General features: G+C 36.8%; 1 protein-coding gene across 6 annotated transcripts in view; it reads left to right on the top strand.

Moving 5' to 3' along the window:
- GAB1 (GRB2 associated binding protein 1) overlaps positions 1-13,943 on the top strand; it is a 97,114-nt gene extending 83,171 nt beyond the window's left edge. The window contains exons 8-12 of one of the 6 annotated variants that reach the window (XM_082758506.1): positions 5,658-5,747; positions 7,887-7,980; positions 10,713-10,788; positions 11,443-11,565; positions 11,805-13,943. In XM_082758506.1, coding sequence (XP_082614632.1) covers positions 5,658-5,747; positions 7,887-7,980; positions 10,713-10,788; positions 11,443-11,565; positions 11,805-11,963 — 542 coding nt within the window. In that variant the 3' untranslated portion in view covers positions 11,964-13,943. Of the gene's footprint in view, positions 1-5,657; positions 5,748-7,886; positions 7,981-8,313; positions 8,438-10,712; positions 10,789-11,442; positions 11,566-11,804 lie in introns of all 6 variants that reach the window. The other 5 variants (XM_082758509.1, XM_082758505.1, XM_082758507.1 and 2 more) reach the window with 5 other exon arrangements.
- Positions 13,944-14,284: the final 341 nt, after the last annotated feature.

Raw genomic sequence — 14,284 nt, 5'->3', positions numbered from 1 at the left:
TACATTACAGCTAATGAAGCTATTTCAGTAAATGAAGCTATGGCTTCGTGGACGTAACCGTTTTAAAAAATTAAACAAGTTTTCTAAAGACAAACTGCAAGAATTACTCTTATACTTGTAGAGATGGTGTTGTACAACTTCAGAGATCCCAGGGAGAGCAGGAACAGGAGAATACTGGTGATAACCCTCCATATTTTTCCTCTCATTTTTTTTTCTTCCCTGTATTTTAATGCCTCTTTAAGCAAACATATATATTTTTATGTACATAGTCATGCTATCCCTTTAGCATTTTTACCGTTTTAATATTATGCTCAATTTTTTCAAGGAACAAGTTGCTCCATTTTTCAGTTTTCATTTAAAAAAAAAATAAAAGTGAAAGCAATCTTAAGTAGTGTCCCTTGGACTTCATACATCTTAGTACAGCTTTAAGCTCCTAATCAATAAACACATCAGAACTCTGTACTTTGGTCTTAAACCACTACCTTTGGTATTGAAGGCTTTTAGTTGATCATGCGTTGGGGGATTGTTAAATATAGACATGTAGAATTACTTTCAAATTAGGGCAGTCAAATAGTATTTGGGTGATTAATAGCTTTGGTATTCTCTGAATAGTTTTTGTGGCATTTGGCAAGTATTTCATGAATACCAGTGAACCTTAACTGTCAGATACAGTTTGCCTTTATAATCAGATGTTTTTTCTAATTTCTCCTTAATTTCTGTAGTATCCAAAGTACCGGTGCTCCAAGAGAAATTGCTCCAAGAGAAATTATTTGGAGAATATAAAGGTGTCCAAGAAAACTGGAGAGCATCTCTTTAGATGACTGATTTTAATTCATAATTTTGAAAGAATGAGCTGGTTCTGCTTTGTTTTTACTGTTGTAAAGAGACCAGTCATTGTTGTCTGTGTGGAACCACTGACCAGAGCTAAGCAGAGTATCGATATTCCTATTTGTTGCAGGATACTAGTATAGAAACGGATATGAATTTTGTACAACTAAATACATGTTTCTAATTAGAAGTACCTTGGCAGGAAAGAGCCTTAATAAAAACAGAGATGAAAAAGCAAATTCAGGATATTTGTGGAGCTTCATGTTGAAGACCATGTACTCAGGAATTGGAGTTCACTGGGGTGAGGAAGAGGAGGAAAGGGGGAGGTTATTCTGCATAATTGAAAGTCAAATAATAAACCCTGTGAGATTGAGACTGAGCTTCAGCCTCTTTTTTTTTTTTTTTTTTTTGAAGGAAAAGGACACAGCAGTTCTGAGTACTGGAATTCTTGGACCTGTGTGAATTTCAGTTTCTCTAAAAAAAAAAAAAAAAATAAAATAAATGCAGCATCTTTATGTATTTAATGGAAACTGAAAAATGCTCTTAGTTATGTTGTTCTCAAAATACTTCTGTCGATGCAGGATGCTCATGGATGTTTTTCCTTCTTGCTCTCCCCTTTCTATTCCAAGTAAAGCACTGCTTTAGCATTCCTATGTCTGATCTCCTTGTCTCGTGAGGATTAGAGTCCTGCTGGCCAGGAAACAGCATTAGCAGATCACACATTTCTGAAATTTTATGTCACATTAGTAGGTTTACTTGAAAATTTTAAGCTCTAAATACCTGGCGTTAAAAGAGTGTGTTGGCCTCATTCATGAGGATGTTTGCAATTTCCTGATGTAAAATCCATTGCCAGCAAGCTGTGGAGAGCAAGCAATCGCTCAAAAAACAAGCTGCTTTTTAACAGAAGTCTTGTTAGTACTATTGCTTCAAGGCTATAGCCTGAAAACAAAATGAGACTCTTCACTGGGCGCCTTATGTTCTCAAAACCAAAACTGCACCTACCTACTGTGGTGCTGCAGTGGGAAGCCTTCCTCTCTGCTTCCCCCTTGCCCTTCCCACGTCGTATTTCAAGGTGTTTTTGGCAAACAAGAGAATACATTAGGTAATGGGGGAAAAAAACAGCAACAAAACTAAAACTAAAAGATTCTTCAGTTATGCCATTATTTGAAATAAAATCAAACAAGTGAAATGGACTCCTCCTGATGACTTGTGAGACAAAGGCAGCATTGACACACACCAAAATGCCAGGAGCAGAATTCATGTCATCTGACTGTACTCTAACGCTGGATCCATAATCACTTGTTCTACTTGGCAGTTTTTACAAGCAGCCATTTGTTAGAAAAATAGACTTTGTTAGTGATGTTTCAGCACAGAGTGCCCTTGCACAGTAGTTGTATCACAGTGTGTAGAAACTGAGTTTTTCTGGCTGTAGCGTTTTGCATTTTACAGGTGGTGACTTGACTGAACAATAAAAACATCTAATTTTCACTTCTTGTTTGGTTGGTTTCACTTGCTGTAACTTATTTGGTGTTTTGGCTTTTTTTCTTCTGTGGGATCATATGCAGTTGTTTTAACATCACTTGTCTCCTTTTAGTTCAAAAAAAAAAAAAAACTAAACTGAATTTTAACCCAGATTTGTCATTCCTGGAATAGGTTTGTAAGTTAAAAGCATTGCCTCGTATGAGTGCCTAAACATTAGCTGAGGTAAACTAGGGTGAGTGGGCCTAAACCATAGGAAATGCATTTTTTAGTGTCACTGGTGTTGGAATGCCGTATGGAGCTGCGAGCTCCACAGACACTTTGCATCACCTTTAGTAAAGTAATTAAGGGAATGGTCCTATCACACTTCTTGGGAGATTGTTTTGGAGAATAAACATTGGAGACCAGTCCATTGTACAGGTACGATGCATTTTCTCTATTATATTCAACTTTTTACTCTGAGAGCACTTTGCTTCCTGCAGGCTTGGAGGAGCAAAGTAGAAAGGTTAGGTTGGGATAGCATCAGGGATTTCAATTGTAGTATTTGAGCTTTTTCAATTCTAAAAATTTGGATTTCTGTTTGTAGATATGACTAATAGAGTAGCAGAACTGCTGATATTTAGATAAAGAATGGCAGTTTGAAATTCTTTGATGGGTTTATTTAAAATGTGCCTTTTGAGGGAGTTAGAGATATTATCAAGAACTTTTCTGTGCCAGAGCCTTACGTTATTTTTTTCTTAAATGAACAAAAATGGAGTAGAGGAGTTCTGCAATACAGACCCAAAAATAAGAAACATCAGTCTCGTGATTGTGATTTTCCCCCAACTCCTTTTCCTTTGCCTGGTGTCAGTTTTTTTCTATTGAGATGTAAGCTCCTCAAAAGAGATTAGACTGTGTTTTTTTTTTGATTTTGTAGAGACGGAAAACTTGCGCAAGTATTTTAATTCCCTATGACAAACTAACTAGGGTAACTTCATTATCCTGGCTATCTGGTAGCAGCAAGCTGTTTTGCCACTAAATTTATTTTAGGTTGAACAGTCTTTCTGCAGGAAGAGATGAAAACTCAGTCTATTTTATGCTGGAACATTTTGTATGTTCTTGTCTGATGCGCAAGAGAAATATTATAGGGACCTGTACTTATTTATATAGCTCTTCAGAAAGCCTCAGAACAGTTTCGAAGTGCTAAATTAAGTATGAGGCAGGCACTTACATAATGCCCATATTTTGCAAACAGGGATAATCAGGAAGGTTAGCTTCAGGAGTTAGTTCAGGAAGGTCAGCTGCATGAGACCACATAGAATCATTAACAAAAGCAGAAATAATGAGTCACAGCCCTGACTTCCCTGTGCTTCTCTCCCATACTGTTGGTTTCAGTTGCTTCAGCCTACATTTGGTTGTAAGAGGAGAGGTTATAAAGTACACACTGGTTAAATCACTTCATTAACCCTATTACGTGTGCTAGATTTCTCACTGTATTTAAGATTGATGCTCATGTGTAAGTATGTTGATTGGCATTTTAAATTGAGTTGTCTTGGCCTGAATTTATTTAAATCAGGTAATAAAACTGAAACAGAATGAATATGACTAGGTAAGGATGTTGAGCATCAAATTGTTTTTATTAGACAACATTGGAATTTGAACTTCTAAATCTGTTCAACTGAGCTTGAGATCTTGGCCTTTTGTATAGGCAAGCTTTTATCATAGAGTTGTAGGCAAGGTACTTAGGAATATTGAATCAGCTCAGAATAAACTTGGCAGCGTGTTGGGTCATGCTTTTGATCTAGGTCCAGTCAACAGCATACTTCACGGAAATACCGTGTGTACCATTTGACAGTCCAAGTCTTTGGTCAGCATTGCCCAGCCACTTGGTCTTTTCATCAGCACTTCTAGCCCTTTAAGGGATCGTCCGGTTTTGAAATTAGAAAAGAAGCCTTTGCGTGAAAATCATTTCATGTTCTTTTGTTTTAAAGCTGCTATGTGGCAATATTAGTAAATAAATAGTCTTACCTGCATGGTCTCTTGGAAGTGCTGTGTAAAATTTAAGATACAGTAAAAAAAAAAAAAAAAAGTTTACCTTCCTTATTTGATTACTCCCAATACTTAGCGATAACAGTAATAGAGCACTTCATATGCAAAACCCTTGGGGTAGGGATTTGCAAACTCCTGGTGTTCATTGCCAAATCTATTTTTTTACAAAGCCTTCTCACTCATTGCTGGTAGTACCAGCCCACATCTGAGTCTGTGCCAGTCCTTTTTCCTTTTGTGCTGTAGGGCAACTTTTGAACATTATCAGCCTTAAACTTACTTGGTTTATTGTAAATCTTTCTTTCATATGGCTTCTCGGTGTACCACTTGAAGGCACTCACTTTTTGTAATATTAAACAAACCCTTTGTCAGGTAGACTTTCATGACAAGTTAGTTATCGTGCATTATCGATCATATTTATTTAAAAAACACAGTGTGACCAGAACTGCTTGCAGAGTTTGAAGTTGGCTAAGAGGTTCCTTACTGAGAAGGGGGTTATATTACTACTGCCTGGAGGGAGCTTGTTAAATCTCAAATGTTTCCTTATTTTGTACTCATCTTGTTGCCAGGTTCATTTAAAAGGTTGCGTTGTGTGATAGCATAGAATATTAGGGAATGATTAGTGCATCTGTTGCAATTGCACATGTTCATATACAACGGGAAAAAGAATTAGATGTCATTTTCTGATAGGGCTGTTTGCGGTGAGGACTGGAATGCTCTGTGCTGTATGCAGGCTGGGAGCTTGGAAAGAAAGTCACCCTGCTTCTGCAGTGTCAGGGAGGAGATTTTGATGCAGATCGGTACAGACCTCTCGGTAACAAGTTTAACTACAGTGTGGAGCTCCTGGTGGCTTCTCAGCTAAGGGGGTACGTAGTGGGTAGGACATTTCCCAAGACCATCCCTATTTCCAAAGTAATACTGGAGCTAAAGAGGACTTAAGTCAAGCTGCCCTCAAAGAAATTATGCCTGAAAGGTGACTGTTTTCTTGTCATGCTAGATATTCCTCAAATATGGAATTTATTTAATACAACTTGAAAAAAGTGGTCAGTTACAACATTTGTTGATACATGTTTTAGGCTTTTTGTACAGCTTTTATGCTTGCCTCCAGCAAATGACTTGCATGCAGTGTTTTCTTTGTTTCAAGTTTGGTGCTTAAAGCCTTTAGCGTGAGACCTAACTAGACTGTAAAACTCTTCCTTCAGCAGCTTGCTTGTGCTTGTGGTGTTAACCTTTCTGCAGGGGGTTGCGCTGTTTATTTAAAAAAAATCCATTTTCCAGTTATAAAAAGAATACTATATTAAGAGAGTCTTCTTTTTACCAATTAGGTCAAAGTCCTAAAATTTTAAGACCTAAACCACATGGTTTAGAGCGAACTGATTCACAAACCGTAGGTGACTTTACTACAAGAAGAAAGGGTATGTACTTGAGCACTGTATGTATATGGAGCTTTATAAAAATAAATAAAACTTACGCGAACTGTTACTCTATAACTCTCCTCTAGTCTTCTTACTTCTTTATCATCTAAGATCATAAACTTGTATCCCATGCCAAGCAAAAAACTATGTAAGAAAGTATAGCCTTTCTGTTGTGAACAGCAGATGAATACATTACCTTGACATCAACGTAGATGCTAGATCTCTTAAATTTTAGCTATTCATATTTACTTTTAGCTGTTCGATTTACTTTTTTGTTTGTTTAGAAACAAGTATGTGTGACTCACATGTAAGTTGCTTGAACTGTCTTTTGTTAGGCAGTAAACCTGAAATCACCGTTTACTTGGGTCTTCTACTGTAGGTCAAATGCTGAAGTAAGGCAAAATATAATCCTGTAACTATTTAATAATAATGTGATTTACATAGATAATTTAATGAACGTTGCATTTAGTCTGGGCTTAAATCAAGATGCTGAGGTAGTGCTTGATATTGGCACGCAAAGTAAAGTAAATTACAGATAGCAACACTTCTGTGAGATTTTTGATGTTGTTCAGTACCTTTGGTTGTTAAAGCCCATTGCAACCAGATGAAATATTCCTTTGACCAAGTCCTTTACTCTTTCTGCTGGAGTGGTACCTTGGCCACTGATTGTACCTGCCATTTAGCCTCAGGCCTTGACAGAGGACTGGAGCTGAGCTGATAATTTTTGTGTCACTCAATCTTCAGGATCATCTTGCCTGTGTAAAGTTCAGTTCTGCCACCCTATCTCATATGATACCTTATACCTTGACACAGATGAGTTGTAGGTCCTCTTCTGAGGCTGTGGTGACAGCTTTTTATGAGCAAGTGAGTTAAAGTGGCACAATTACTGAAGCAGGCTTGATATGCTTTGAGTAATTATGACTTTTTAATTAAAGGAGAAAATTGTTTGGGATGCTGAAGACTTGTACTTATCCAGAAAATGTGAATCATAAGCCTTTGTTTGATATGTAAGATAGCTGACTTTTCAGTAAACTCTATCTGAGGAGTGAGTATAATGAAAGTATGATGAGTACAGTTCTGTTTTTTCCCTTGCAAGACAACCACGCTGATTAAGCAACTGATTTCTGTCAGTTCCTCATGTGGTCACTTATGACAGTTCTTATTCTACATGAACTAGTTCTGCATGCCTGATACTTGATCTTGGTGAATTTGTTAATATGCAGCAAACAGATAATTTGGGGGACGGGTGGGGCTGGATGTTACTTCAATGGCTTTGCTTTCTATCTTCTTAAAACAGTTTTAGGGAGAACGAAATTGAGATTTGAACCATGGCAACAGTTTAACCATATGTAATTTTGTTCCTTAAGAGTCCCATGATCCTTCTTGATTTTTTTTTTTTTTAAAGGCTTAGGAAGGACGAAACAAAAGTTGGATAAAGAGATGATGTTTCTCACTAACAATCAACTTGTGTTTCTGTTCTGAAAATGGAATTAAAAAATGGCATCTTTTCTAGCACATTAGCTGTCACTGATGGCACAAACACGCTGCTCTGCTCTCCAGTTGGTGAGCACTGAAGCAAGCCAAACACCTTTTGGAACTTAAGTATTGGCTCATCTCTCCATTCTGAAAACTTAGTTGCAGATTCTGCCCACACTTTGAGCTGTGAAACCTAATCTGTAGGGGCACATGCATGCAGTGAGAGCAGAGTTTGCATAATAATCATTGTCCACGAGCCAGGAAAAGTATACGGAGCTGGCTGTGCTGGCATTTTAAGCCGAAGCTGTCAACCCTATCTGCACTTGTCAGTTCAGCAAGTCATTGTGCCACTGTAAACACAGAACATGATGCTGCCATTTCAGTCTGTTCGAAATGTAAATTATATGTTTGAGTGTATCTTGCAAATTCTTAATTTGTGTTTTTTTTTTTTTTCTAAATACTGTTGCTTTTTAGTAACTGGGAAATTTAAACTGCAAGTTAATGTATCATAGCTTTATAGGAATTGAAGTGTCTCCTTTCCTTAACTAGTTTTCACAATTTGAAAAACAGTATTTCTTTTTGGCATTTACACTTTGAAAAGCTATTAAATTTAAGTTTGTTTGGGAATGTTCCGTGCTTTAAGGTCGTCTGTTTCTTATATAGCAAAACCAGCTCCACTAGAAATAAAACCGCTGCCTGAATGGGAAGAATTACAAGCCCCAGTTAGATCTCCTATCACCAGAAGTTTTGCACGAGAGTAAGTTCCTGGCTTTTCTTCATCTGGATTAACTGTTTTTGTTGACTAGTGCTAGTATATGTGTATACACATCTGTGTTATATTCTCAGCCTGTGTAATACAGATTGAGGTTTCCTTTTGAAGTATGTGTGTATATGCATGCATGCGTTAAGACAAAGTATGTCAATGATTTTTTATTTTGTAATATATGTAAAAGACAACATAACCAAAAAAATGCAACACTCTAGTAATCTTCAATGAAAATTTCAGCTCTAATGTGCTTATTTTTGTTGTTTACCAGGAGGTTTAAGATATTCAAGATGTATTGTTTGTAAAATAATTCCTGGTAATTAGCTCCTCCAGGTTTCCCATGTCTCCCAGACCGGATTCAGTTCATAGCACAACTTCCAGCAGTGACTCGCATGACAGTGAAGAGAATTATGTTTCCATGAATCCAAATCAGTCCACTGAAGACCCAGTATGTAAAATCTACATCTTAACTACTCTCTTCCTGTGCAGTCCTTACTTCTAAATCATGCAAACACAATACAAATTCTTCCACTCAACATCATCATCTTTTATATTTCTAGATCAAAATAATAAATCTGTGTAATAGAACTGTAGTTTTGTTAGGATTTCACTGAGGAAGTTAAAAGTATAGTCATTTATAGAGGCTATGGTTAGTATATATGTCTGTTGTACAAAACAAGTCAACATTTGACTTTTTCTTTTACCTAGAAACTGTCTCCTCTTGTCTGCCATTGTTAGTTCTAGACTAGCAATTCAGTATCAGAGCATCAAGGGAAATAAATTATTCATAAAACTTCTAAGACAGGCTTAAAAACCTTTACTAAAAGGAGATCTTCCATGAAATGTGGAAAGAATTGAGGGGAAAAAAATAAGGATCGATATGTTTATATTCTGTTGAAAACAACAACAACAACAAAGAACTGAGCTACCTCTGCTTTTATTAGATTAAAAAAAATAAAAATAAAAAAATAATAAAAAAAAAAAAAGGTCAAATGGGGCTTTGTATACTAAATATCTATTTTTTTTCGCTTTGGGGAGAGCTAATTCAGATGGTAGTTTCAAATATTTAGCTTGCGGTGCTGTCAGAGCTAGTTAAGAAAAATTAGTGATGTGTTCTGTGTGGTGGTTTGTTTTTGTTTTAACTGGGGAGAGAGAAAATGCAATAGCATTTTCAAGTAAAAGAACAGCAGTAGGTCTAGTCCTGGAGTGAGACATGGTCCAGAATATCCCTAAAGCAGTAGGGGGATACCTGCATTTTTGCCCCAGGATTTAAGTCAGGATAGTTTCAATGCAATTACAACATTTTTAATGCTTGGATTCTCTTTTAGTGGGGAATACATTTTTCACCTTTAAAGCCTTATGAAGCTATGGTTTCCAAACCTTCTCTGGGGTAGAGCCTGCCTGCTGCCACCTTTTTTTTTGTGCTGTTCATTTGTCTGCCTTCCTATATGGCATGTGCTATCCCGTTTCACTACGCCCTAGACTCTTCTCACAGTGCTGCTTGCTACCCACCCTCTGCTGTCCCACATACCCTCCCCAGTTCCCTCCAGCCTTCTACCTCCCGTGCTCCATGGCTGCCTGTGGATACCACCTCTTAGGTCCCCCAAGCAAGCCCCTCCTGCTGACTTCTCTGTGGTAGCTCGGACTCAGTGCAAGCTTAGGAGCCCGCAGAAAGTCTGGCTCATGTTTTGTGCGGTGTCCGACCTGCTGGCAATGCAAGTGCGCTTCTCAGATGAAGCGTGCTTCAGCAGTGGGGTGCCAGTGAGGTAAAAACCTAGCCCATCTCTTACAAGAGCACTGTGCGAGAGGCACTGGTAAGTAATTGGTCACATCCCGTTTTACAGATGCAAGAAGTGTCCCGTTTTGCACAAATGTTTGGAGTCGCTTCTGCCCATAAGCAGAATTGCAGAATCGCAATTAGAAGTGGAGACTTCTGTTGATTCTTACAATGCCGTTTCAGGGGGTTTAATTTCAGTGCTAAGATGGTGTATTTAATATTGCAGCCAAAATGGCCTGTCGTTAGTATCTTCTGTTTGCTTGCACCATTCTTTCTTCAAGGTTGTTCTACAGATATCCTTCCATTTTCATTTAAGTATATTTTAAGCTTGTTTTCTAATGCTTATGTTCTGCCTGTCTAGTTCGTTTGACATAACATATCCTTTTCTGTTTAATGAGTAAGAGCTTTTTAAGTTTATTCTGGAAACCTTTACACAGATCCCAATTTTTGTTAAATATGCAGAAATATGTTTAGAGAGTTTGGGCAACAAAAATGAACCTTTGTCATAGTTGTTTGTGTTTGTCCTTGTTTACCACTTAATGAGTTGGACGATACAGGTGCAATGGATAACATGAATTGAAAGAGCCCAGCCCATTAAGATTTAACCAATAAAATATTTTATTTCCTAGAGAACCTGAATGTTTCCAGATATGTCAAGGCCTTTGTTTTAATGTGTGCTAATGAATTATATAGACTTCTCAAAAGTTTTGATTTGTTCCAACAACATCTTAGAAAGGAGTCCAGACTTTTTTCATCCTTTTCTGTCATCAGCTTTGAACCATCTTGTTTGGACATGTTGCACTTCTGTTTTATTTAATAAAATCAGCAATATTCTGCTTTCTTTCAAGTTGCTGTCAGCCTTACCCTCCTGTCTTTCCTTCTGCCTTCCTCTTCATTTTTTGCTGACTGCTGCCCTCTGTCTTCCTTTTTTTTCTTTATCTTTTAGAGAAGAGTCCTTCTATTGTACTGTTCCTATAACACCTGTTAAGAGGGAGGGATCAGGCTGGGAGAGGACAGAGGAGGTGAGGTTGTAAAAGTATGGGCTAATTGAAATTTAGGTTTATGCAATACAACTTCAGTTCAGGCAGCTCTGCACAAATTTCCCAAAGTTTTAATATTTCAGTTTTATTAATTGAATAATACCTTTTGATTTTAAATTTAATTATGATAGCTTTTGAGTGACATGCAAAAGTTTCATTTGGAGCTTTACCACTATTGTAAGGCTGAAATTCTCCTAAGATATTTAATAGCAATTATTTTTTATAATTGTAATTAAGAAATGCTAGATTTGAGATGTAACAAATTCTTTAAGAAATAAATAAATGAAGGAAACACCAAAACTATTCCATTCTTATGTTGTGATATGAAAGGGGTACTAGGTGGAAGACAGACTGATTTGGTTGCAACCTTAACTTTGGGGGGTTGGTTTTTGGGTTCCGTTACCCAACCCCTCTTGGCTTTTGATTCTGTCCCAAGTTCAACATTGTTCCATTTCCACTTAAATTTGAATATACTTGTTGCACAATGTCAATAAAACTTGCATGGTTTAACTGATTGTAAGAGCTCAGCCAGTTTTTTAACCTTGAATATTTTGACAGTTTATAATAAGCATATTTGATAATTTCAACTATTAACATGTACATTTGCAGCTGAAATTATTTGTATTATAATTTCAGAATTTGTTCGGTAGCAACAGTCTTGATGGAGGAAGCAGTCCCATGGTAAAACCTAAAGGAGATAAACAAGTAGAATATTTAGATCTGGACCTAGATTCAGGAAAATCTACCCCGCCTCGTAAGGTGAGCAAATTTTGAACTTGTGCATGAGGTGCTTAGAATTTTTTCACAAGTAGTTGCTGGGAAAGAACCTCCAGCAAGATCACCCTAATTAGCTTGTCAAAAGGTCAGTTGGAGAGGTTCTGTTGGACCGGTCATTGAAAGTTACTTGTTCTGTATCTGTTTGAGACAGACATTTTATTTTCTAATAAATAAATTGTATGTTTTAACTTTTTTTTTTGTCCTCCCTTGTTTTTATCCAGAAAAAGAGCAGTGGTTCGGGCAGCAGTGTGGCAGACGAAAGAGTTGATTATGTTGTGGTTGACCAGCAGAAAACACTAGCACTGAAGAGCACACGGGAGGCATGGACTGATGGGAGACAGTCTACAGAGTCTGAAACACCAACAAAAAGCGTGAAGTGAATATACTGCCTTTTCTATGGAGAACAGAAAGGAGTGAATTTTGAAGAATTACAGGACCACAATGGCAGCATGGCTTGACTGTACAGTATTCACTGGTGCGTGAATAGGTTCTTGACCGAATAGGATGGAAGCCAAATGACACTTCAAATGTATCAAAAGAATTTTAAGATCATAAATCGGCTATGTGGTCTCTGGAAAATTTGCAACCTGTAAATAACGTGTAAAATAGTATTGCTTAGCTTTCAGAAAACTTTTTGTTCTGTAGTTAACACATCTGTAGTATTACCATGTTTATGCACTTTTTCAGTTACAATGTTGGTTCAGGTATTCCCAGTTAGTGTACCTTAATGCCTAATTTGTCTGGAGATTTTTTTCTTTACACTACTATTTCTTACAATGTTAGGTTAATTAAGCTACATGTAGATATGGAAATTAATATTTGAACTTCATTTAACAACTTAAAATTGATTTTTGCAGAAATACTTTCACAATTGAATAATCTACTTGAAATGTCAAGAGATGACCGTTAGTTACCTACTTGTTTATATTTAATACATGCGGAAGATTATTTGGAAGTCTACAGGTTACCTTCCTAACAAAAATTGCTGTGAGTTAATAATAATGAACTATACTGGGTTTAGACCTACAATCCTGGCTTATATGTTAGTTGTTAGTGGTGGAACTTCTATTGTATTTTATTAATGACAGTGTTCTGTGTTCGATGGGTGAAGATTCTGCAGGGTGGGATCTTACACTTTTAAAGACTGAATAATTAAATATCAAGTAAGCCTGCAAACCACTGATGGCATGCAGTAATATTGTGATCTCACACTTATTAACAAGAAATAACCTTTATATTATTTACAGAAGGTAGAGTATATAAATCAGGTACGTACCAAGCACTATTGTGCTAATACACTGATCAGGTTTAGACAATGAGCTTTAGTTTTGTACTATTTAGAAGTTCTAATGTCAGTTTTCAGTTCAAGATTAATGGGACAGTTTGGCATTCACTGTTTGTAGTACTAGCAAAATACTGTGATTTTGAATTAGACATAATTCAAACGGAAATACTATGTTTTGACACCATAGTGCCCTTCTTACGATCTTTATTTTACTTCAATCTCCTGCTTGGCCTTATATTTAAATCCCTATGCAACTGATATTTTGTATCTCTGTTTTTAAAAATTAGGTAATATTCTTAAATGATCCCCTTGTAAACCACTTGTCGCTCTTTCCTGGTACAGGATTTTAAGCTCTGTATACTGTGATCCTTTATTTTACTATGCCAGTTCCAAATAATAATCTGCCTTGGTTTAGAAACGTGTTGTTTTTATCTGGAAGAACATAGAGCTCTTTAAATACATGAACGAGTTAGGTCTAGATAGAAAATTTACTAACGCTTTTTTTTTACACAAATGCCCGTAAGTAAGCGGTTGGTTTTATTTTCCCACCCAATTGTTTTATTTTGTCCAAGTCATTTAAAAGTTGAGTATAAAGCTGTGTTGTTTTCCAGCGTGTTGGCCTTAGTACTGTGCCTATTCTACCATTGGTTGTTTCTCTCCCCTCACAGCCACAATCTGCCATATGTAAATTATGTTATTTTTAACAAAGGTTCTTTTTAAATTAGTAATATTTTGATGCTTTGAATGTTCATTTAAAAACAAACAAACAAACAACTAAACACAATGCATTTTGAGGTGGATTTTAAATAAATCAAGTTGTTCAGTTTTGATGTGTAAATTCTGTCCTGTGAAACAGTGAATGGGTATTAATGTGTGTGTAAAGGCGCCTAGATACAAACCACTTTTTTTTTCCCAAAGTTGTACATTATCTCATAGTATCTTTCAAACAAAAAGCATCTGGAAGAGTTTTCAAAACAAATCTCTGATGTAAAACCCTGCTGCAAGCAACTAAATATATCTGGGTCCCAGCCTTCTGGGAGCCAGGAAAAGTGATGCGAGCCAGGGGACCTCGATGGCTTAATCAAAAATAGTTGAAATCCTTAAAGACTCTGGAGCTATAACTCAACTCTGCTTTGAAGGTCTTATTCAATACTGAACTGCTCCTCACTGATGCTACAGCTGACAAAGCCACAGGCATGGTGAATAATTGGTAAGTCTAATGTTTGGTTTAGGACATACTGGTTTTAATCATTTTATTGGTACAATTGCAACTGTGTACCTCCACTGATGAGTTGCCTCTAATTTGTTAGCAGAAGTGATTAGATAATCACTGCTCCTGTTTACGCATCGTAGTTACTTTGCTTACCGTTGTGGTAAAGAGTCATGCTCTGTACTCCTGCACTTGCGCATATACCC

The sequence above is a fragment of the Aythya marila genome, assembly GCF_965140915.1.
Source record: "Aythya marila genome assembly, chromosome: 4".
NCBI classification, from domain to species: domain Eukaryota; kingdom Metazoa; phylum Chordata; class Aves; order Anseriformes; family Anatidae; genus Aythya; species Aythya marila.
The sequence above is the reverse complement of the archived record's forward strand: the minus strand, read 5'-3'. Positions and strand labels throughout refer to the sequence as shown.